The sequence below is a fragment of the Mandrillus leucophaeus genome, unplaced genomic scaffold, assembly GCF_000951045.1.
Source record: "Mandrillus leucophaeus isolate KB7577 unplaced genomic scaffold, Mleu.le_1.0 Scaffold299, whole genome shotgun sequence".
NCBI classification, from domain to species: Eukaryota; Metazoa; Chordata; class Mammalia; order Primates; family Cercopithecidae; genus Mandrillus; species Mandrillus leucophaeus.
In genome coordinates, this window is record NW_012103131.1 from 41,508 (window position 1) to 64,736 (window position 23,229).

The 23,229-nt window shown below is 47.5% G+C and overlaps 1 protein-coding gene across 1 annotated transcript in view; it reads left to right on the forward strand.

The window, feature by feature from the left end:
- The window catches only part of LOC105544155 (deleted in malignant brain tumors 1 protein-like), a gene marked incomplete at its 5' end in the record, with an annotated part of 221,962 nt that overhangs the window by 36,812 nt on the left and 161,921 nt on the right, over window positions 1-23,229 (forward strand). Inside the window, 6 exon segments of the mRNA XM_011986445.1 lie at window positions 2,620-2,726; window positions 4,001-4,074; window positions 4,321-4,401; window positions 6,165-6,189; window positions 21,456-21,490; window positions 22,839-22,975. Coding sequence (XP_011841835.1) covers window positions 2,620-2,726; window positions 4,001-4,074; window positions 4,321-4,401; window positions 6,165-6,189; window positions 21,456-21,490; window positions 22,839-22,975 — 459 coding nt within the window.

The following is a 23,229-nucleotide window of genomic DNA, read 5'->3' on the forward strand; positions in this document are numbered from 1 at the left end:
CCTGTTACCTGGGACTCTTGTAATCATTTCCCAGCTGGTCTAAAATGCCCAATTCTCTCCCCTCCCATCCATCTGGAGCCTCAGGCCAGATTTGTTCTGCCGAAGCCCAGTTCCCAGTTCCTGCTAAGGAAACCTTCCCTGACTCTCCTTGGCTGACAAACGTGAAATCTCTCTAGTCTGACAGTCAGCTGCCCTTTGGGGTCTGGCTTCAGTTTCCCATTCAGCACTTCCTTCTCCAAGTTTTTTATCCCTTCCCACCAAACAGTTCTGATTGTCTTTACCATGCCCAGGGGGCCACGGCCTTTACTTGTCTTCCTCTCCTCCTCTGCCGGGCTCTGTCCTGGTCCCCACTCTATTATTGTGGTCTCCTATCCTTCCCAGACATGTTGGTGGCTGACACCAACTGGAGACAGCCAGCTCCCAGGGGAGCTATCACAGCACTGCTATCTCTGCTGGGGTCTTCCTGGCTGTGGTCCTGGCTGTGGTGGCCTTCACCCTGGGGAGGAAGACACATAGCACCAGTGGCCGGCCTCTGAGCTCCAAGATGTGAAGCGCAGAGAAGGTCTTTAGATATTGGCTCTGTCAGCCCAGGCACCTGAGAGAGGATGGAAGAAACAAGGGTGCAGAGCTTGGGGCCCGGCAGCACCTGAACTCTATTTGCCTTGGCACAGGTGTATGGTGGGGTGGGTGGAGGTGGGGTGAAGAAAGGTGGGGCCCAGGTTTTCCCCAGATCCAAAGGCTCAGTTCTGGGGCAAAATGTCAAAGGTAAACAGGTGCTAACGTCTAAAGTCTCCTTTTTTTTTTTTTTTTGAGACAGACTCTTGCTCTGTTGCCCAGGCTTGAGTGCAGTGGCACAATCTCAACTCGCTGCAATCTCCGTCTCCCGGGTTCAAGCCATGCTTCTGCTTCAGCTTCCCTAGTAGCTGGGATTACAGACACAATAGACCATGCCCAGCTAAGTTTTGTATTTTCAGTAGAGACGGGGTTTCATCGTGTTGGCCAGGCTGGTCTCAAACTCCTGACTTCGAGTGATCTGCCCGCCTCGGCCTCCCAAAGTGCCAGGATTACAGGCATGAGCCACTGCACCTGGCCTCTTTTCTGACCTTTTATAAGCTCACTTCTTAGGCCTGTAGCATAAATCTCAGCCTTTCCTTAGGGTGGAGCCAACTGAACAAAGAATCTTTTTCAGAGTAAGTGTCAGTTTGGATACTGTTTACTTTATTTCCCCTAAGAACTAGATCCCTTCAAATTAAGCAGACAGGTGGGGTGGTTGTCATACAGAATGAGAAGGGGCAGCTCATGTGTCTTCCCAGTGTCCTTGGAGTGATTTTGTTCTTCCCAAAGCAGGATATGCAGGATGCAGCCTGGAGAAAGACAAGAATGCTAACTGCATCATAAGTTTCAGTGGCTGTGATTGAAAATTAAAGATGATTGCCTCCATTTCTCTAGGGATCTGCCTGTTGGTTTTTGACACATCATCTCCAGAACTGTGGACTGGGGCAGTTCAGGGAAAGAAGCAAACTCCTTAGGGCCCTTAGGAAGAGAGTCCTGTTTGCATGAGGTCTCCAGAGAGAAGGAGATCGACAGGCGACCCAAGGAGCTCAGAAGAAACAAAGGGATGAGCTGGGTTCCAAGGAAGCAGTGAATTTTCCTAGAAAATCAGAGAGAAATCAGGCTCAGAACTCCTAGGTTAGGCTTGGCAGGAATGGGAGCATTTGTTTACTGCCCTGGCAGTGCCAGTGTTTGCCCCATGAAGCCAATCTCAGGACCCCTGTCCCAAGAGGGGACAGCTCAGACAACCTAACTCTGGATGTGTGAATTGAGCTGCATGAGATCCCAGCAGGGCAATGGCTACAGGGGAAACCCCAGGACGAGGGCACAGAGAATTCCAACAGAGACTTGGCCATAGCTGCCAGCTCTGACTAGGGCTGCCCAAGAGCTGCCCACCACCAGCAGCTGTGGTGAGAGGCCGTGAGCCTCCGTGGGATGCAGGGTAAGTCCTGAGGAGCTAGGGGGCCCCAGGGACTGTCTCTTGTTGGTTTCCATTCTCCTTGCCATCACCCCCCACACTCACCCTTACCCTCCCAGGCTGGGGCAGTTAAGGAAAGCCTTGAGGGTCACCCTGTGACCATGAGTCTGCCCTGAAAAGCAATGTCAATACAGTGGAATGCAGGCACCAGCCCAGGACTGGATCTGAGCAGTTGCAGAAGAAGCAGGAAACTGGAGTGGTGTGCGGGTTTGAGATACACATCAACCACAGTAATGAAGTGGCAAGTCAGATCCGAGAATTCAGAAAAGTTCAGAGGCTGGGAACCCAACATGGAATCCCAACTCCCCATTCATTCATTCACTCATTCATGAATGTCCAGGTTGTACCCTGTGCTTGAGAAAGAGCAGTGGAGGCTGCGGGTCTCCGCTGTGAGGATGAGGGGGACCCTGGGGCTGGGGGCTCAGCAGGCTTGCCCTGAGTGGTCCCCATGGGTTCTAACCCCAAGCCAGGCTCTGTGCTTGAACCTGTGGATACAAAGAGGGGTCATGCAAGGGTCACCATTATAAAGGGGAAATTTATTTCCACCGGAAACATTTCCACTTCCTGAAGTGTCCTCTCTCCTTAAAAAGAGCCCCAGTAGCCAGTGCTGCTTCAGAGATAACCACCACAGTCTTAGCCACTTGGCAGCCTCTCAAGGAAGGAGGTAAGGGCCCCTTTATCAGCAGGGCCCAGCCAGGTGAGTGGCTAGTAGGGACAGATGAGTTTGGTAGCAAGAGACAGTAACATCCAGGTGACAGGTGGAGCAGAAGACAGGGCCACTGGTGACAGGGGCTCTGGACTAAAGCTGTCAGAGTGTGACTGAGGGTCCAGTCACAGGGGACACAGAGAACAGGCTTGCTTGGGAGCAGGGACCCATCCCCCATATCCACACCACACTCAGGGAGGATTGGGCTCACACCAAGTGGCTGTGATTCCCAGCAACTGAGACTGTGGTTTGAGGCAAGGGTGCTCAACTCTACTGCACATGAGAATGGCCCAGGGGTTTTTGAATCTGCTGCTGCCAGGCTGCACCCAGGCCAGTTAGGTCAGAATCTAAGCAGAGGGTAGGCCTGGACATTGGTGACCCGCCAGACTCAGGTTGTTCCAATATTGAGAGCTGCTGGTTTACGGCTCCTTAAATCCCTCTGAAAGAGTCCAGGTTGTGCCCCGAGCTGAAGAAGGAGCAGTGGAGACTATGGGTCCCTGCTGTGAGGATGAGGGAAACCGTGGGGCCGGCGTCTCAGCAGGCTTGCCCTGAGTGTTCCTGAAAGATCTGCTTTCCAAGTCCCAAAAGACCATATCAAAATACCACTGACCTAAAGTGCCTCATTTCTGCCGATTCACATTTGCCCCAGCCTCTGCCATCCATAAGAATATGCTGTAGAGGAAACACTGATTAAGCATCTTCTGCCAGCCTGGCACGTTGGACATAATCCTCTAATCCTCTGTGTGACCAGGTATTATTCTCACCTCTCAGGGATGGAAACTGAGGCTGAGAGAGGTGAGTCAGCACAGAACTGCACAGGATTCGGGCAGCGAGTGGCAGAGCTGGGGTCTGAGTCGAGGTCACTGACTCCTGGTTCTAGGTTCCCTCCTCCCTGTTCCATCATCAGGGCACTAGGAGCCCAGGAGCCCAGGAGGCCTGGCCTCACATTGAGTTTGCACAGAGAGCTGCATCAGACACCCTCTTGTCTGCAGCTCCTGTGTGGGATGGAGTACCAGGTGCAAAAAGAGGGGTTACAGGAGGGTTGTGATGTCTACACCACACCCACACCCCAGCTGGCCCCACGGGACTACTCACTTGACCTGTGGTGGCTCCTCCAAGTTCTCTGCACCTCCAGGACCTGCTCATAGCCCAGTGATCCTGCCCCAGGCTCCACCCCCAGCAGAGTGACTGACAACCAGGCGCCGGGAGAACACAAGGCTGGGCCACATGGCACCTGTTTTGAGCTGTCTCCTGTGACCTTGTAGGGACAGAAGCTGCCCTCCAGCTGCTTCGAACCACAGCAGCATCTCTCACCACCCTCCTGTTAGCCCACCTGCCAGTGCCAGAGGGTGCTGCAGAGTAACCTTGGAACTATTTTATTCCTGAGGAACTTGTTACTGTGTTTACTGTGAGTGCCAGTGGTTGTCCATTATGGGAAGAGGTTCCACAGTTTTCAGCTCTAATAAAGGACTCTTGTGAAAGCCTGTCCTGGCTCCTTTCCCTTACTTTAAGAGGACAGAATCCGATCTATTCTCTGACAACAGAGTGGATGGTAGCCCCCCTTTCTGCCTGGTCCCTACCACAGGCTGAAGGTGGCATCCAGCAGCCCCTCGAGATCCTGTCCCTTCCAGCCCTGTTCCTGGCATCCGGATCCCTGCAGTGGCCAGTAAGGGGTTCTTCCCTGGGCAGGGGCTCTATCCTCTGCAGGTTTGATGGCACCTGAATGGCTTCTGGTGTGTGGGAATCAGGGACAGTCCCAGCCAATGGTCGTTTCCTGTAGGGGATGAAACTTTTGACCTCAGTGTCTCTCCCCATTGCCTGTGTTGGCGGAGTACTTTTAAGTGTTCCGAGTGCTTAGCGAGGCCATTCAGGTGTGCACTGACTGGAGGGAGGAGTCCTCTCGGGAAACCTGTGTCTGTGAAATGCTACATATTCAGAAATCATACAAGCTTGATGTTATATGGCCATTATTAAAAATTAAATTGTAGAGTCTTACAATTAAGTAAATTATATTAAAAATAAAAGTATTAAATACCAAAACTCAGCACTTTCTGGTTATTTGACTCCATTTTACTATTATCTGTGCCCAAGGATATTTACATCACATCGTGTCTGTCTGCTGGAAATACTGTCCCCTGCGGAGTGACTGCCCAGCCCTCCCAGCTCCACATGCACTGGCGTCTTATTGCTGGCATAAAATGGCCATGGGGGGAGGATTCACACCGTGAAAATCATGCTACAAAGGAAGCTTCCCCCTTCCCAGAGCCTGTTGGTAGAGATTTCACAACACCCCACTGCCTACAGCTCACCCAGAAAGGGGCAATCACGCTAGGAGAGCCTGGAAAAAGCCTTCATTGGCCTGCCACCATGTTCAAGTTTCCTCCATTGGCATTACATTTTTTTTTGGAAAGCATCTGTATTTTAGCAAGTGTGGAATCCAAAGCTACCTAGGCAAGGACATGCCTCGGGAAGCTCCCACAGGCTCTGATGAAAGCAGTGGTCGTGGTGCTTGGGCTACTGTGGGCCCCTGGGAAAGGGAAAGCTGTCCAGGTGCAGGTTAGGGGCAGGCCAAAGATGGGGAGCCAGGTGGTGGAGGCTACGGGATGGCACATGTCAGAGTACTGCCTCATCTCCCTCTGCCTGAGTCCAGCACCAAATTCCCTCTCCTGTTCCTCTTAGCCATGAGGAAGTCTGATACCCCTCAGCCCTAGCTGTGGATCTCTGGCCTGAGCCAACCTTCAGGTGACAGTTCTGTTTTCCCTGGAACTCTGTACCTGTAAGTGCCTGGGAGCCCATATGGTTTGTCCAAGCTTCCAAATGAGAAATAGCATCCCTGCTGAATCAGAGACAAACATTTGTTTCTGCAATAGCATCTTCCAAGAGGCTTAAGTTCCAAGATTAAGTGATGGAGTCATGTAGGGGCACTGATGGCCCAAAGGGCTTGGCCTGGGACAGCTGCTCAGGACAAAGGAGAGGCCAAGGCAGAGTGAGGCCACCATGCTGGGTTATGACTCATCTGACTGAGATCTAAGATTTGTACAGAGCTGGCAGGGAACATAGAGGGGTGAACTGCTCCATCCTCATTCACAGCCTACTGGGGAGCTCTCCATGGTCAGGGAGGCTTGGAATGTGTGCACAGCCACCCAGGCTTTCCTGTGTTCTGATGAGTTAGAATCTCTCCTCAACCCACCTCCACCCCATTCACCATTGCAGCTTTCTATATATGGGGCTACAGGTGGCAAAGATGGAGAGTCTTTGCTTCTTGATACCTGTCTTCTCCCAAGTATGTAAATACTGGAGGGCTGAGTGTTGGCCTGGGGTGCCGAGGGATAGTGCCAAGCTCAGACTTTTGTATTGGAGGGGTGGGTGGGTGTGGAAGATGATGAAGAAACTCACAGGGGACACAGGATCAGTAACTTCTCAGAATAGAGACCCACAGTGACTGTCCCAGCTTGTCACCTTCTCCCAGAGGGCTGTCTTCTGTGTGCTGTGAGGAGAGGAGTGGAGTTGGTGAGGGGGTATCAGGAAACTGCTAGAACTCTTAAATCTTTGTGGAAGCCTCTCTGGTTAGGTTTGGCCAGGATCTGGTTGGCTCCCATTGTGTCAGGATGGCTGCCTGGTTAATAAAATTGTTGTCTCTTCTCCCTTTCTCTGATCACCGGATTTCCCTTTAAATTACATCCAGAATTCTGGTAGGGGAACCAATTCGGTACTATTTTCCTGGGACTTTTGTTAATAAAATCTCTGTCTCTTCTCCCTTCCTCTGATCACTGGATTGTCCTTTAAATTACACCCAGAACTTTGGTAGGGGAATCAATTCAGTACTATTTCCCTGGGACTTTTCCAGTTTTAGCACTGAAAATCTCAAGTTCTGGAACCCTTCAATCCCAGAGAAACCAGAATAACTGGTCACTCTAGAGCCTCTGGACAAGGCTATAGGGAAGAGGAGGTCCAGATGCTATATCACCAAACACAGAAGACTGGAAAACCTTTAGCAATGAAATTTAGACTTTCACTTTTTTAGTCTCTTTTCAACCCAATTTGAATAATTCCTTTTAGCATTTCTTGTAGGGAAGGTCTATTGGTGATAAACTAATGAACTCCCTTGGTTATAGGTAGTCTGGGAAAATCTTTATATTTCCTTTGTTTAAAAAGGACAGTTTTCCCGTCTAAAGTATTCTTGGTTGGATAACTCTTTTCTTTTAGTATTTTGAATATATAATTATCCCACTCTCTCCTGGCCTGCAAAGTTTCCACTGAGAAATTAACTCAGTCTTAAGGGGAACGTCTTTGTATATGATAAATTGCTTTTCTCTTGTTGCTCTCAAAATTCTCTCTTTGACTACTGAAAATTTAATTATATTGTGTCTCAGTGTAAACCTTTTAGGATTCAACCTATTGGGAACCTTTGATCTTCATGAATCTGGATGTCCATTTCTCTGCCTAGATATCAGAAATTCTCAATTATGATTTTCTTAAATATGTTTTTCTCCCTTTTCTCTCTCTTTTCTGCATCTGGAATTCTCAGAATATTTACATTTGTTTACTTAACGGTGTCACATAAATCCCAGTCTTTTCCCTCTCTTTTTCGTCTTTCTTCTTTTTGTTTATCTAACCAAATGATTTCAAATAGCCAGTGTTTGAGTTCACTGATTCTTTCTTCTGCCAATTGTGCTTACTATTGAAGATCTCTTGAGTTTTTCAGCTCAGTCATTGTATTATTCAGTGGTAGGATTTCTGCTTGTTTCTTTTTATGGTTTCTATTTTTTAAATGAACTTATAATTTTGGTCATTGTTGTTTCATAGATTTCATGTAGTACTAAGTCTGTTCTTTTCTATGAACTTCAAGACAATTATTTGAATTATTTGTCAAGTAGTTAATGGATTTCCACTTCTTTAGAGTTGGTTACTAGAGGCTTATTAGTTTCCTTTGATGGAATCATGTTTGCCTGATTCTTAATGGTCCTTGTAATCTTGCATTGGTGTCTGTGCATCTAAAGGAGCAGTCGCCTCTTCTGCTCTTTAAAGACTGGATTTTGTAGGAAATGATCTACTGGGTCTCAAGACAGATATGCTGCCTCTGGGACTGCAGTCAAGGTGGGATGACCTTTGGTCATGGGGCTTCTTTCATGTCTTCAGCTGGGTCTATGGTTGGCAGTCCTATTATCCTGGGTGTGGGTGAGTATAGTTTCTGTGGGGCCCCCAGAGAAAAGAGACTGCTTTTAACACTATGGATAGTAGGGCTAGAGTTGACTATGCAGGCTGGTTTTGAGTCTGGGGCTGAGTCCATGGTAGCTGACCTGTTCCTGGGACACAAGCATACCTTCTAGAAGCAGATTTCCATGCTCTTAGCTTCCAATGGTGTGTCACAACCTCCTACCTGGGTCCTGAAGCTTCCATACAGGTATATGTGTCTGTGGATGGTTGCCCAATTGTTGTTCTGTGGAGAAGTGAGACTTGGCGATTCCTATTCCACCATCTTTCTCACATCACCCTTCCCCTCTGCCTTGGACATTTTTTCTTTAAACAAATAAATTCATCAGTTGGCATATAGCCTTGAACTGTATAAGCCTGGATAACTGTAATAAAAGTTTCTTAGGCCTACATTTGTGGGTGTCCACAATTACCTTCGATACAAAGAGCAATGTGAAAGTAGGTTGACGTTGACCTTCCTTCTTTCCTTTCCTTCCTTCCTTCCTTCCTTCCTTCCTTCCTTCCTTCCTTTCTTCCTTCCTTCCTTCCTTTCTTCCTTCCTTCCTTCCCTCCTTTCTTTCTTTTCTTTTCTTTTCTTTTCTTTTCTTTCTTTCTTCTTTCTTTCTTTCTTTCTTTCTTTCTTTCTTTCTTTCTTTCTTTCTTTCTTTCTCTTTCTTCTTTCTTTCTTTCCTTCTTTCTTCTTTCTTTCTTTTTTCTATTGGGGACATAGTTACTAAGGTCATAATGTTTATCTTTTGGTAGCTATGAACCAGTTACTCATTAGGATGTAAATATAATTAGCTAACATTTAACCCCCACATTATAAACAATAAATACCACTGTGATTTTAAAAACAGGAATGCTTTTAAACTCTTTAAAATCCATGGTATTTCTCTTTGAAAGCATTTCATGTTTAAATAAAAAAACTCCCCTCTAAGCAGGAAAGAATATTTTATGCTCTCCATGTCAAAAATGGCTGAAACAGCCTCTGATATGTGAGAAGAATTGGATGGTCAAAAGCAGTGAATGAAAAGGATTTCAAGATAATGGCTGACCTAAAAGCTATACAACTCTTTAATAAGAGCAGTTACCAAATGACAAGTGATGGGCCAATTTGGAATGGAGTGAAATTCAGTGATGCATTTGGTATTTTTGTAGACTTTAAGTCTTAAGTGCTTCATCTCTCTGATTGCTATTACCACAGAATTAAAAAAAAAAAGAGAGAGAGGTTAAATCAATTAATCTATATAGGAATTTTTATATTTTCATTGAAAATGAAGTCTTTTGAACTTTATGGGTCTGTTTAATTTAAAACATTCTGAGTCTGTACCAAAGATGAGCAATAATTGCTCACAATGGTGCTGGGGTTATTTGTTGCATTGTGAATATGGAATTATAGCAGTAGTTAGCAATATATAGTCCATTGATTCTAGCTATGTCCTGGCTTTCCATGGTTTAATTTTTGCAAGCCCTGTCAATACAGTTTAAGATTAGGAAAGTCATTAAGAATCATTCTGTGTAAACTGTCAGGATGGGTGTTTTACAAGCACAGTATTTTTTCATATTTCTATCTGATTACTTTTGATATTGATTTGGTTGTATTCTAGAACAGCTTTGACAGGCTTTTGGAGACTGGGGTGAAGTACTGAACCAAAGTCGCAGATATGCACATATGCCTCTAAGAAGATGAAGTTAACAATTGTTAGAGGGACTTGGAAGATTTCTTTGTAACCAACTGTCCAAGGAGTTTGGTATCTCTAAAAGTGAACAGGCAGAGCATGTCTGGTTAGTTCTGGAAGGGGTGTGACTAACAGGTGATAGAGTGTTGTTCTTGTGTTGACTCTCTTAAGGGGTGTTTTATTTTCTGGTATTCATGGGACATTGTAGGGGTTAGGATATTTTTAGCTTCATGTAACAGAAACTCACTCGAGTTGGCTTAAACACCAAGGACAAATACAGTAGTCTCCGTTATCCACAAAGTATACATTTCAAGACCCTAATGAATACCTGAAATTTTAGGTAGTACTGAACCCTATATATACTATGTTTTTTCCTATTCATGCATACCTATGATAAAGTTTATTTCATAAATTAGACAGTAAGAGATTAACAACAATGATAATAAAATAGAACAGTTATAAAAATACACTGTAATAAAAGTTATGTAAATGTGGTCTGCTTTTGTCTCTCAAAATATCTTATTGTATTATAGATCTTAGCAACTTCAGCATACACATCTTTTTTCCTTATTAAGCTGAGAATATTCACATTTTCACTTAAAGAAAGCACTTCATTACTTCTCTATGGCATATCCGGATTGTCATGATTCCACGTCCTGCACCTTAAGGCCATTTTTAAATAAAATAAAGGTTATTTGGATGCAAGCATGGCTATACAACACACTCAATCTTGTAACTCAGATGGCTCCTAAGTGAATAATGGGCAGGTGGGAAGTGGCAACTCAGGCCAGTTCTCAGACCTGAGTATGAAGTCAGTTGCCCCATGGGCACATTGGGCACATGGGGTGAGAATAGATACATGGACAAAATTGGGGTTCTATAAAAAAGGAGGGAAACTATGCTGGAGAAGCAAGTTATGAAATGCCCACAAGATCCTTAAACTCTTCCCGGTAATATGAAAGCAAGGGTGCTGGGGAGGTGGATGATGACAGACACTGGGGCAGTGGTGAGAAGACCAGCATGACAGTTCTGAATCTGTGGGGGGCAGACAGTCAAAGGGGGTCTTTGAACAAGATGTGGAGAATTACTAAACTCTCCTGGAGAAGCAGAGAGAAAAACTGCAGTGCAGAAGGCTATGAGGAAGGAACATACAAATGGGAGAAACGCTGGTATGCCTAGGACCATTTGGAAACTAGGAATGACCTGAAGGAACAAAGATCCAAGGGACACAAATCCTCAAAAGCTGGTGTGAACCCAGGTCTTTCCTCCAAGAGGACACTGTTTGGAGTACCTAAGACTTTGATTTCTGGGGTCCCCCAGAAAAGAAGTTAGGTAGTAAGAGATTAACTGCTTCTTCTTCCCAGGCAGCTGCAGCCATGCTGGGATGCTGCTGGGTGGGGAGCACAGCTGCCCTGACACACTGGAGCCCATGGTAGCATCCTCAGCATGGACTACCAGAGGAAGGACATATCCTCTCCATGGGCTCCCGCATTTGCTCCATCTGGGCATTCGCATCCAATGGTGGGAAACTTTGTCCTCCCCCAGGCCAGGGCCAGAAGAAAGATAAATGAGGGGTAATGGGACAGGGTATCTGGAGTAAGAGAAGGAAGGAGAATTGTGAGGAAGCATTGCAGTTTACTTTGGTAATACCTGGGAGCTTAACACTAAAACAGCCTTAGCACTGAATTCTGAGCAGAGAGGAAACTTATCAACTTTGCTTCTGCCTCCCTTCCTCAGTTGGGATGCTATGGATGTCTAGATGGCTCCTAGCCCAGCAGGGTCGGCCTGTTCTACTTGAGTTGGAAAGCTCCTTCACGCTGTGAACCCATCAGGGCCTGTGCAAATAAAGTTATGGGAAGGAAATGACAAGTGTGGCCTCTATGATTCATAAGAAGAAGAAGAGCAATGCAAGAGAAAACTGTTCTGAAAGAATGGACAGGCAGTTCCAAAAGAGCCTCAGCTGGGGCTCATTGAAAAGATGCCAGTCCCACTGGAATTCGGGAAAACACATATTTAATAAAGCTAGGTATTGTTTCTAGCATAATTGATCAGCAAGACACATGAAAAGATTTGGTAAATAGTTCAGAAAGGTGGATACTTCTGTTGTCTTGGTTGTTGTATAAATTGGCAACAGTCCTTGGTAGGCATTGCAGCTCTCATTCGTATTTATGGTAGAGGACCAGTCCATCGTAAGTCCATACCACGTTTTACTTACTTATTCATCAGCTGGTGGACACTTGGGTCGCTTCCACATGATAGCTATTATGAGCAATGCTGCTATGGAAATTCATGTACCAATTTTTGTGTGGGCTTATGTTTTCATTTCTCTTAAGTATATAGCTGATGAAATTTGTGGACCATAAGGGAACTCTCTGGGTAACCTTAAGGAAAACTGCCAAGCTGTTTCCACAGAGGCTTGTGCTGCGTTTTTTTTTGTTGTTTTTTTTTTTTTTAAGACGGAGTCTCACTCTGTCGCCCAGGCTGGAATGCAGTGGCACTATCTCGGCTCACTGCAAGCTCCGCCTCCCAGGTTCACGCCATTCTCCTGCCTCAGCCTCCCGAGTAGCTGGGACTACAGGCGCCCGCCACCGTGCCCGGCTAATTTTTTGTGTTTTTAGTAGAGACGGGGTTTCACCATGTTAGCCAGGATGGTCTCGATCTCCTGACTTCGTGATCCGCCCGTCTCGGCCTCCCAAAGTGCTGGGATTACAGGCTTGAGCCACCGCGCCCGGCCTGTGCTGTGTTATTTTAACCACAACCCTGCCCTGGGACTGAGCTGTGTGGGTCCGAGCATGACCCACGTGTAATAAATACAGACGCAGGTACTCACGCCATCCACCTGGACATTCCCACACAGGTGGACCTGCCTCTGCAGTGGCCCCACCACGACCCACTCACACCTCGAGCGGCTCAGGGGCTTGATTCTGTGCCTTTGTCCTCCACAGACACAGAGAGGGCCGTGGGAGCCACAGGCAGTCAGGAGGTCGGGACCTCGCCCTGGTTCCACCCCTGATGCCCTGTGACTTTGGGCAAGTCTCCTGGTCTTTGTGGGTCTTGGTTCCTTGCCTGTCCAAGGACTCCTGCCCTGCCTCACCTCTCAGGTGTTATGAGGCGTTTGCAGTGTAACACAGGTGAAAGTGCTATGAGCTAACCTAAGGCAGGCAGGCTGCCTAATTAGGAGGTCATGATGGTCTATGGTCAACTTGTGATTCTTCCTCTGAGACCACCCAGAGAGGAAATGAGAAGGAGAATCTGATCATTATATCTCATTCTAGGGGACAGAGGACTCTGAACCAGACTGAGAAAGATCAGTGTTCATTAGCATCTAGCCACACCTCACACCTCCCTGTCTAGACCACCCAGTGCCGCAGGTGATCCTGCAGCACCCTCAGATCCTGCAGCTTGGACAGCCTTGGCTCCAGGTGGGAGGGAGGAAATCAGATTTCAGGAGTGGCTCTATATAATCCCAAGCCACCAGAGCTGTGCTCACTCCTAAGGCTGGTGCCAGGCTTTGCTCAGGATGAGGCTGTTCAGAGGCTTCGCTTGGGCACTGCTGTGCAGTACAGGTAATGTGTGGTCCCTAAGCCCTTTGTCCTGGCCTTCTCTTTGCTTTCCTGTTCCCTTCTGAGGGTGTTGTAGCTTGCTTTTTGCCTAGGAAGAAGCTCATGGCTGATTGGCTGTGAGATACTCTCCTCCATACAAAATGTGTCACTTTCCCCTTAGTACTGGAGGAGGAATGGACAGACAGGGATTGTTCTGGTTACTGGGCTGATGTCAGCACGATTTTTAACATTTCTCAGCTCTTGGATCTATGGGCCTCTTCCTTGCCTTAAGCAACTTATACTGAGATTCTACAGTGGGCCAGCCTGGGCTCACCCAGAAGTGGCTGAGAGAATGAGATACGGCCTTTTTTTTTTGAGACGGAGTCTCGCTCTGTGGCCCAGGCTGGAGTGCAGTGGCCGGATCTCAGCTCACTGCAAGCTCCGCCTCCCGGGTTCACACCATTCTCCTGCCTCAGCCTCCCGAGTAGCTGGGACTACAGGCGCCCGCCATCTCGCCCGGCTAGTTTTTTGTATTTTTTTTAGTAGAGACGGGTTTCACCGGGTTAGCCAGGATGGTCTCGATCTGCTGACCTTGTGATCCGCCCGTCTCAGCCTCCCAAAGTGCTGGGATTACAGGCTTGAGCCACCGCGCCCGGCCGAGATACGGTCTTGCTTTGGAGGCGTTCCAGGTGATGTGAGCATCTGCTGATGCTCCCCTGGCCCAGGCGAGCCTGGCTCCGCACATGTTGGGCAGAAGCTGCACCTGTGACTGCAGAAATAAGGTTGAGCCACAGTTTTCCTGGATCAGCCTTGGGTGAGGGAGAAGGAGTACGACCCACTGACCCTTCCAGAAACATACATGGATTCTGGTCCAGCACTTCTGTACACCTACTTCTTTGGGGTCAGTAGATCAGATGTGAAAACTACTCTATCGTTCCTGTCCTCTTGATATTGGAGCATGTGTCTCTTAGACTCTATCTTCTTCCTCTTGGTTGATGTTATTATAAGCCCTATGCATTTCCTAATGTATTTATGCAAAATAAGTAGCATGTGAACTTTATATCAAGGATGTATAATACCCAATGTCTATATAAGATATATAATCCTAGAAAAAAATATATAAAATAAAGAAACTCATAACTCATGGAACATGATGACAGCTGGTGCCCTGTGAATCACTACCGAAACACACAGCACACATTCCCCATCCCTAAGAGGCTTGTATTCAATTGAGGACTGAAACCAGCTCACACAGTCAAACAGCAGCACAAGAAGCAATGGCCCCCAACACCCCCACCAGGCAGTGGGCGGCAGCTGCAGACCCTGTGAGGTCTGAGGTTTGCCCAGCTGTGCTGATCAAGCCAGGCTTCCCAGTGAGGTGGAGCTCAGGCCTGGCCTCCAGCATGGGGAGGTCTGATGAGACCAGAGTAGGACGTGCTGAGCAGGTGCCGTGAGCAGAGGTGGAGTCACCTGAGTGGAGTTAATTTAGGAACAAAGAGAACACAGAGAAAGGTGCTCCCTCCATATTCTGAGTGTTTCAGGAAGGGCAAAGCTCACACTGGGGCCTGGGTTATGCACATTTGAGCATATGTGAGTGCATTTCAGGCACATTGCTGAAGTGGCTGCTTCTTGCTTCACCATGCGTGAGGTCTCTCTGGGGACAGAAGAGGGCTTGGCTCCTGGTCTTGGTTCTAGATGGGTCTGGGTTTTTTCCAAGACACTTGGTGGGCTTTGGGGAGGCCCACAGTCCTCCACGAATGTGATTGCGGGGGAGGAGGACACAGGGTCAGGGACCTTCCAGAGCTACCCTTGCAGAGTTTCCCTCCACCCATGAAGCTGGAAGGAGCGCCCGGGTCCTGTAAACCTCACATGAAGCGAGCATCTCTGTCATGTCATCTAAGTTGTTCTGAATGTTTGTCTTGGAGCTTGAAGGATCACCTGAAACTCACTGACACGTGTGGAGAAGAAAAGCAAATCCTACTTTTATTTGCTCTTTCTGTTTTTCTAAATTAACAGATACAGAGGCGCTACAGGCAGGCATTGTCCTCCAGCTCTGGCACATAGCACACGGTACCCTGGGATTTAGTGTGAGCAGATCCAGGTCTTTGATGTTCCTAGAGCACCCTGGAATAGAATAATACGATGGGACCAGCTGAGTTCTAGCTTCTGCTTAGCACACTGATGTCTTTGACAGGAAAGGGTCCAGGGAAACTCTGGCCAAAAAAGTCAAAGAAATAAAAATAACAAGGTGCCTGTGTCCATTCTCCTGCTGACTGACATGCTGCTCCAGGTCAGACCTTTCACCTCTGTCAACCACAATTTTCTAATTTATGAATTGGAGATAGAAACAGGTAACAAAGAAATAATAATGGTGAAGACCATTAAACACTTATTCAGCTCTCAACATTCTCTAGGTACTACATTAATAATTTCACACAGGTCGTCTAATTTCATCACGATTAGAACTTTTTGAATAGTAATCCTTTTCCCAAAATTTTTAGGGTTTGAGAAAGTAAATAAGTTGAAAACAGCTTCCCTAGAGGCACATGCTCTCATGCCAGCTAGGATTGTGATGAGGGCCGTGTGATGCAGAGGCTGGGCTCCTGCCACCATGTCTGTCACGAGTGTGGGCCACAGAAACACGTTGCCTGAGGGAGGCCCTGCAACTGCACCCAGAGTTCCTGCATCCAAATCCGTGACACGTCCCTGAAATGGTGAGCCTTCCATAAATAAACGTGTCATTTCCCTTCTCTTAAAAATGTTATTCAAGTTGATTATTGATTTTATTATGAAATTTACAACAAGAAATGTTTAGAAAGGGTTTAGTGTGAAAAACTCTCCAGTTTTGCCCAAGATGAAAGGTTTCATGGACAAGTGATCTTCCATGCTAAAGCAACAAAAATCATCAAAAACTAAGACAAGACAGTCCCCTTGATCAGAACAGTTTTTCAGACTGTGGTGTCAGAATGTGGACATTGCATTTTGAGTCGAGCCAAACAAGGAGAAAGCAGTGAGTGGGCTGGTCCGTGAGTGCTGAGAGCCATTCCTTCCTTCTTTCCTTGTGACCCAGGGCTGCTCCAGGGATGGGGACAGCAATGTCCCCTCCTCTCCCTGCCCAGCTCTGTCCCTTTGCTCTCAAGCTCCTCCTCATAGTGTGGTCATTTTCCATCCTCCTCCCTTGACTCATTGGTAACTTCGGCTTTTCGTTTTGCTTTTCTGTTTTCATGGTTATTCAGGAATAATCCATTCACCAACAATGACAAGAAGTAAACATGAGCAATATATATTCACCTTTTCCCTCTCCTGACACAGGGACTATATATTTCTGAGTTGGACACCATATGTCTCAACAGGAAGTGTGGGACCTGAGCCTTTTTCTTGGCCAAAAGAATGTGGTACATATATCTGAATATCAGCTTTAGCACTGATACAACTTCAGCTCAATCCTGAAACTTCTCTCTCCACATATGGTCTTCCTTTGTGTGCCCCCCAACTCCTTCAAGCCCATGGAGCCCCCTCTCTTCTCCTGCCTTCTCTGCAGCCTCACTGTGCAGAGAAAGGAGCCGCCTCTCCACCCAGCTGTGTCCCAGGAGAATGGAGCCTCTTCTAAACCCCTGGAGTTCCGGAGAGCTGAGGGGCTGCTGTACCCTCGGAGTCAGAGATGAGAGCCTTGAAGGAAGACGGAAGAACTGCAGTGTGGAGAGTGTGGGTCAGAGGGAAGAGAGGAGAGGTTTCCTCCTGCTGCAGGCAGCTTGTTGATGGATGGATTTATTTACTTAGTGCTTAGCCGGTTGCTGGGTACCTGCTGGGCACTTTACACATCCAAACACGTTTGCCCCCTTACGCTAGGTGCTACTTTCATCTCACTGAACAGCGTTCTGGAACCGCACCCTCGGGTCTTACAGTGACACGGATTCTCATATATGAGGGGTTAGGCCTCTCTGGGGGCAGGAACACTGCCTATTTGCTATTTTTTCTGGCCTCCTTAGGAAAGGACAGTCGGAGAGGTAGAAAGGAGGTATTCGTGCTGACTTTCTGTTTTCCATTGTGGCAGTGGGGTAGAGGATAAGGAATATTTGGTGAGGGGTGCTAAATTTCCTCTATTTCCCAGTGATCTAAAAGAAATTATACTACAAATGGGTGTCAGAACTCAAAATCTCTGAGTGTATGAAACAGAAACCACATTAGTTTTGGGGGAATGGCTATCTGGTCACCAACTTTCTTTTTTTGTTGTTTTGTTTTGTTTTGTTTTTGTTTTTGTTTTTTTTGAGACTGAGTCTGGCTCTGTCACCCAGGCTGGAGGGCAGTGGCGCTATCTTGGCTCACTACAACCTCCACCTCCTGGGTTCAAGTGATTCTTGTGCCTCAGCCTCTTGAGTAGATGGGATTACAGGCGTGCACAACCATACCCAGCTAATTTTTGTACTTTTTAGTACAGACGGCATTTCACCCTGTTGGCTAGGCTGGTCTCAAACTTCTGATCTCAAGTGATCTCCCCGCCTCGGCCTCCCAAATTTCTGGGATTACATGCGTGAGCCACCGCACCTGGCCTGATCACCAATTTTTCTGAGAACTCCTGAAAGTGGTGAGTATCAACAACCATTCTGCCCCAGAAATAGCAAAGTCCCTCAGCTCAGGAGATGCCCTGGAGTCATGCTGGTTGCTGATTCTCTGGTTGTAGGACCCGCTCAGTGTGGGGGTGTCCTCAGTGTGGGGGCATTCTTAGTGTGGGGGTGTCCTCGGTGTAGGGGCATCCTCAGTGTGGGGATGTCCTCAGTGTGGGGGTGTCCTCAGTGTGGGGGCATCCTTAGTGTGGGTGTGTCCTCAGTGTGGGGGCATCCTCAGTGTGGGGGTGTCCTCAGTGTGGGGGTGTCCTCAGTGTGTGGGCATCCTCAGTGTGGGTGTATCCTCGGTATGGGGGCATCCTTGGTGTTGGGGATGTCTATGGTGTGGGGGTGTCCTCAGTCTGGGGGTTTCCTCAGTGTGGGGGTGTCCTCAATGTGGAGGTGTCCTCAGGGTGGGGGTGTCCTCAGTGTGGGGGTGTCCTCGGTGTGGGGAGTGTCCTGACACATTCTCTGGGAAGGTTTTCAGCTCAGTCAGGAACAAAACAGAATGTGTCTGGGTCATCTGGGTGAAACCAAAAGAAAATCCATCTGTGATTTCCTCTCCTCAAGTGAGTGTTCAGGATGCGATTTTCTTTGTTCGTGGCACAGTTTTCTGGGATGAAATCCACCTGTCATCTTGCCAGTTTACCCCTACCCAACCCAGAGGTCTCTAAATAGAATTGGAGCCTTCCTTTCCCACTGCAAATGCATTTAGTGCCTCCCTGTCTTCCAGGTCAGGTTCTCTCTCCTTAGCCTGCATGCAAAATACTTCCCATTATGGCTCCTGGACCTCTCCTCATCTCCACCCACTCCTGCCTTCCGCCCCCTCCACACTGGGGTTCCTGGCACCGTCTGTGAAGCAGCTCCTTGCCGTTGCTCACACTGGGCTCTGATGAGAATGCCTCCTTCTACCTCTGTCAGACTCATCTGCCCTCTCCTTAGGGTTCTCCACGAGGATTTCATGATTCAGCTGGAGGCCCAGCTCTTCCATAGTGTCTGCATGACTCCTTCCCAGATGGGCAGAGCTCTCTTTTGCACCCTACTAGATACCTTCAGAAAAGGCCGAGGTGTCTTTTCAATGGACACTGACACTTGTTTCATTCTTTGACGCCACTGCAATAGAAGCTCTCTTTTGGGGTTCAAGGCAAAATTGATAATGAATGAATACATGAATGAATGATTGAATGAACGAAAGCAGTGATAAGATCCCAGAAGGCAGAAAACCCTGTAGCATTTATACCCAAGACAGTCTGTTCTGATTGAGCATGGCAGCCACATTTCCATCAATTCCAGACCAAGCCAAACACAACCCAGGATGCGGATGAGAAAGATGATGGAATCTGTGTGACTAAGGTCCCCCTTCCCCTCCATACTGGCTTTTGGGCTGGGACCTCCAGGTTATGCAGACGCTCTGTGTGATGAAGGACATCTTTCAGATGGCTGCCTCAGATATAGAACTTAGACCATTTGCCCAACACAGGCTCCAGTGATTCTGAAAAAGGATGTGCAGCCCAGGAGACCTAGATAGGGAAACAAGGAGAGAAGGAGGTTGGAGAGGGACCTGGGATAAAGGAGTTGGGAATTCCCTGTGCCACCATTTTTCCGGGCTCAGAAGGATTGGCAGCTCTGAACATTTTCCTGTATTGTTCCTTTGCCCTTTTCAAAGATTGGTTTTAGATCTCACTGTCCTTGGCATCAAGGAAGAACTCAGGCTGGGCCAAGAACAAAACTAGTATAAAGTCAACCCTGTGTGTTTCCTAATGGGATATCTCTTAATGGTCTTCTCATACTTCAGATAAGCTGTAAACACTCTCCCATGCACATAAAGCTTGCTGGGGGCTAATTGAGGATGAGAGGTCAGGTTTGAAGAGTGAAGGGGGTGAGAGGAGTGGGGAGACCTCTCAGGAGAGTAACAATCCATGTCCACAATATCTCACTGTAGATAAGAAATGGAGGCCCCTCCCTGCCTTGAGTCAAGGAAGCCAAGCTTGGGCTGGGGACCCTCGTTGCCCCTCTATTTGCCAAGGGAAGGAGAAACAGGAATCACGGAGTGGCATCCACACACTCATGTCTGGAGCATCTCATCCTGACACAGAGGCTGTGACTGAAAACCCATGTCCCTGAGATGCAGATTTTGTAGCTTGTGGGGCCTGAAACACAGCTGGTGCCTGGAATTAAAATTTCTGAGTGGTATTCCCATCCACAGGCAGGGCTCCCAAGGGGACTTGGAAGATGCCTGCAGCCCTGGTGAACAAAACATTTATTTTATTCAGGGGTTATGGAAAGAGACTAATCTGCATACAGAAGAACTGTTAGACTTTCCATTCCTTGCTCGCCCTAGGCCTTGCACTTCTGAGAAGCGGAGCTGATGAAAGCTGGTGCCTGTCGCTGGGGAGGAGGCTGCCTGCTGGAGGGAGGGTGATTCCAAATGCTGACACCTGTCAGTTCTCTGCCCCACAGCCTCACCTGTGGGAGTGAACAGGTAGAAGTCTTGGATCGATCTCTGCGGTCCAGATCCCTGAGCAAAATGTGTAAAGACGTGTCCCTGACCTACCAATCCTCTTCCAATATTATGACCATCATATATAACAGAACTTTCAGCCAACCATCCACATTCTTTGATGCATATTACCATAGTGACTCAGCAGGTAGGTGGGGAAGGGGGGAATGTGCTGATTTTCCCCTTCTCTGTGGAAGCCAGCAGAGTGACATATGGCATATACAGATGTTTCTGTGACTGCCAGTAAAAAAGGTGAGACCACCTTCCATGGCCCAGTATTGAGTACAGGTAGTACAAAAAATGCATCAAGACATACGATTATAACCTGGAGCAACTCATGTTGACACACGAGTGGACCAATGCCCAGTCTGTATCCCCAGAGGCTTGTATACAGTTGAGGACTGAAACCAGCTCACACAGAGTCAAGTGGCAGCACAAGAAGCAATGGCCCCCAACACCTCCACCGGGCAATGGGTGGAAGCTGCAGACACTGTGAAGTCTGAGGTTGGCCCCACCTGTGCTGATCACACCAGGCTTCCCAGTGAGGTGGAGCTCAGGCCTGGCCTTCAGGATGGGGAGGACTGGGAAGACTGCAATAGGACGTGCTGGGCGGGTGCCATGACCAGGAGTGGAGTCACCTGAGTGGAGTGAACTGAAGGACAGGGAGAGAGAGGCACTTCCTCATGGTCCCTGTGGACATTGCTGGTCCAGAGATGTGTGCACTGGGGTGGGTTGGGGCAGGACAGCTGGGTGGAGCATTTGAGAGGCTCAGACATAAGACTGGACCTCTCAGGGGTCTCCTTCCTGGAACATTCCCCCAGCTCTGTCAACTCCTTTCCAGCATGAGGGGCCCCCTGCCTTCCCATCTGGGAAGCCTCACTGGGCAGGGAAAGGAGCTGCCTCTCCACAGAACCTGTGTCTCAGGGGGACAGGAGCCTCCTCTAAGTGCCCAGAGTCTGGAGAGCAGACTGACTGCTCCATCTTCAGAGTCAAAAGTGAGAGCTGTGAAGGAAGAGGGAAGAACCTCAGCACGGAGGATGCGGGTTGGAGGCGGGAGCAGTTTCCCTGTGATTCAGGCAGCTTATTAATTTATTTTTTATCAAGTACAGAGGACTTGCCAGGTACTGAACAAACCTTTTAAAATAGGAACATATTGGATCCTAGAACGCCCTCGAGGAAATGGCTATAATTGTCCTCGTTAGACAGTGTGGAAACTGAATCCTCATTACTGAGAGTGGTGGGAGCCCATTCAGATGCACTTTTTAAAGCAGGTGGATTCTCATTTTCTGAATGGTTCAGCCTCTGTGATGGTTAATTACAAGTGTCAACTTGACTGGACTAAGAGGGATCCAGATAACTGGGAAAGCAATATTTCTGGGTGTGTCTCTGAGGGTGTTTCTGGAGGAGATGGGTGTGAATCAGTGAACTGAATTGAAAGATTCACCATCGCTGTGAGTGGTCATCATTCAATTCATTGGAGCCCAGAGAGAACGAACACACCGGGGAACCATGCAGTCATGCTCTCTGTCTCCTGGTGCTGGGACATCCTTCGTCTCCTGCCCTGGACATCAGAACTACTGGTTCTCTGGTCTTTGCACTTTAGGACTTGCAGCAGTGCACTAATAGGTTCTCAGGCTTCATCTTCAGATTGAGAGTGACACCATCATCATCTCCCATGGTGAGGCCTTCAGACTTTACTGCACCACACAACTGGCATCCCTGGGGCTCCAGCTTGCAGATGGACTCTCATGAGACTTCCCTGCCTCCATAATAGCATGAGCCAATTCCCCCCAATAAATAAATTGCCTCCTATCTATTATCTATCTATATATCTATCTATCTATCTATCTATCTATCTATCTATCTATCTATCTATCTATCATCTATCTATAATCTATCTATCTATTTATATCTATGTATCATCTCTCTACCATTATCTATCTATCTGTCATCTATCTACCTATTATCTATCTATCTACCTATCTATCTATATACCCATCGAATCTATCTATCTGTCTATATATATCTATCATCTATCTACCTATTATCTATCTATCTATCTATCTATCTATCTATCTATCTATCTATCTATCATCTATCTACCTATCATCTCTCTTTATCAATCGTCTATCACATTGGTTCTCTCTTTCTCTGGAGAACTCTGACTAATGCCGTCTGTCTTGAAGCAGAACTGATGATTTGCTGTCTCTTTGGCCTGCAGTAGTAAAAGAACTCCAGGGAACACAAACGAGGTGTTGGCCTTGGTTTTCTGGTCAAAAATCTGCCACATGTGGTGAAAATAAAGCATGTTTTAGGGATTCATGTTACATTTCTTCGGTTTCCTACTGACTGAGAAGAAAAAGCCCTTCGAATCTGGGTATGGGTCCCTTTAACAACTCTGAGTAAAACAGAAAAGCCCACGCTGTTGGTGGGAGCCTCACACTCTGGGCATCTTTGCTGTGTGCTGTTCCCGAGGGCTGGGAAGTCGGGAGGATGAACAAGGATATGGACCCCAGGAATGGCATAGCCCCTCATGTCCTGGAGCAGCCTTGAGGTGCCCTGACGTCCTTCCCTTCTGGTTTTAGAGCCTGGGGAATGTGAGGGCCTCTTCACGCAAGCTTCAGGGCTGGTTCGTCAACTCCCTCTGGAACAACTTTCCTTGTATCTGGACCATCCTAGTGAAGCCAACTGAGCAAGCCTTGCTGGCGTTTCCTGCACCCAAGTGAGTGCTCAGGATGTGAGTTGTCTTTGCTGAATGCGCTGTAAGTTTTCTAGGATGGAGTCGACCTTGACCTCTTCTACTTCATCTTCCACTCATGTAAAGTAGCAGGCCTGTAAAATAAGCCTGAATCCACTTTCAGACCCTGTTAATAACTCCCTACTTGTTTCCTGTCTTCTAGGTAAGCTTCTCATCCTAGCATGGCTTCTTAAAGTCCTGCCCAGCCTGGCTTCTACACCTGTTCTCCATTCTCATTT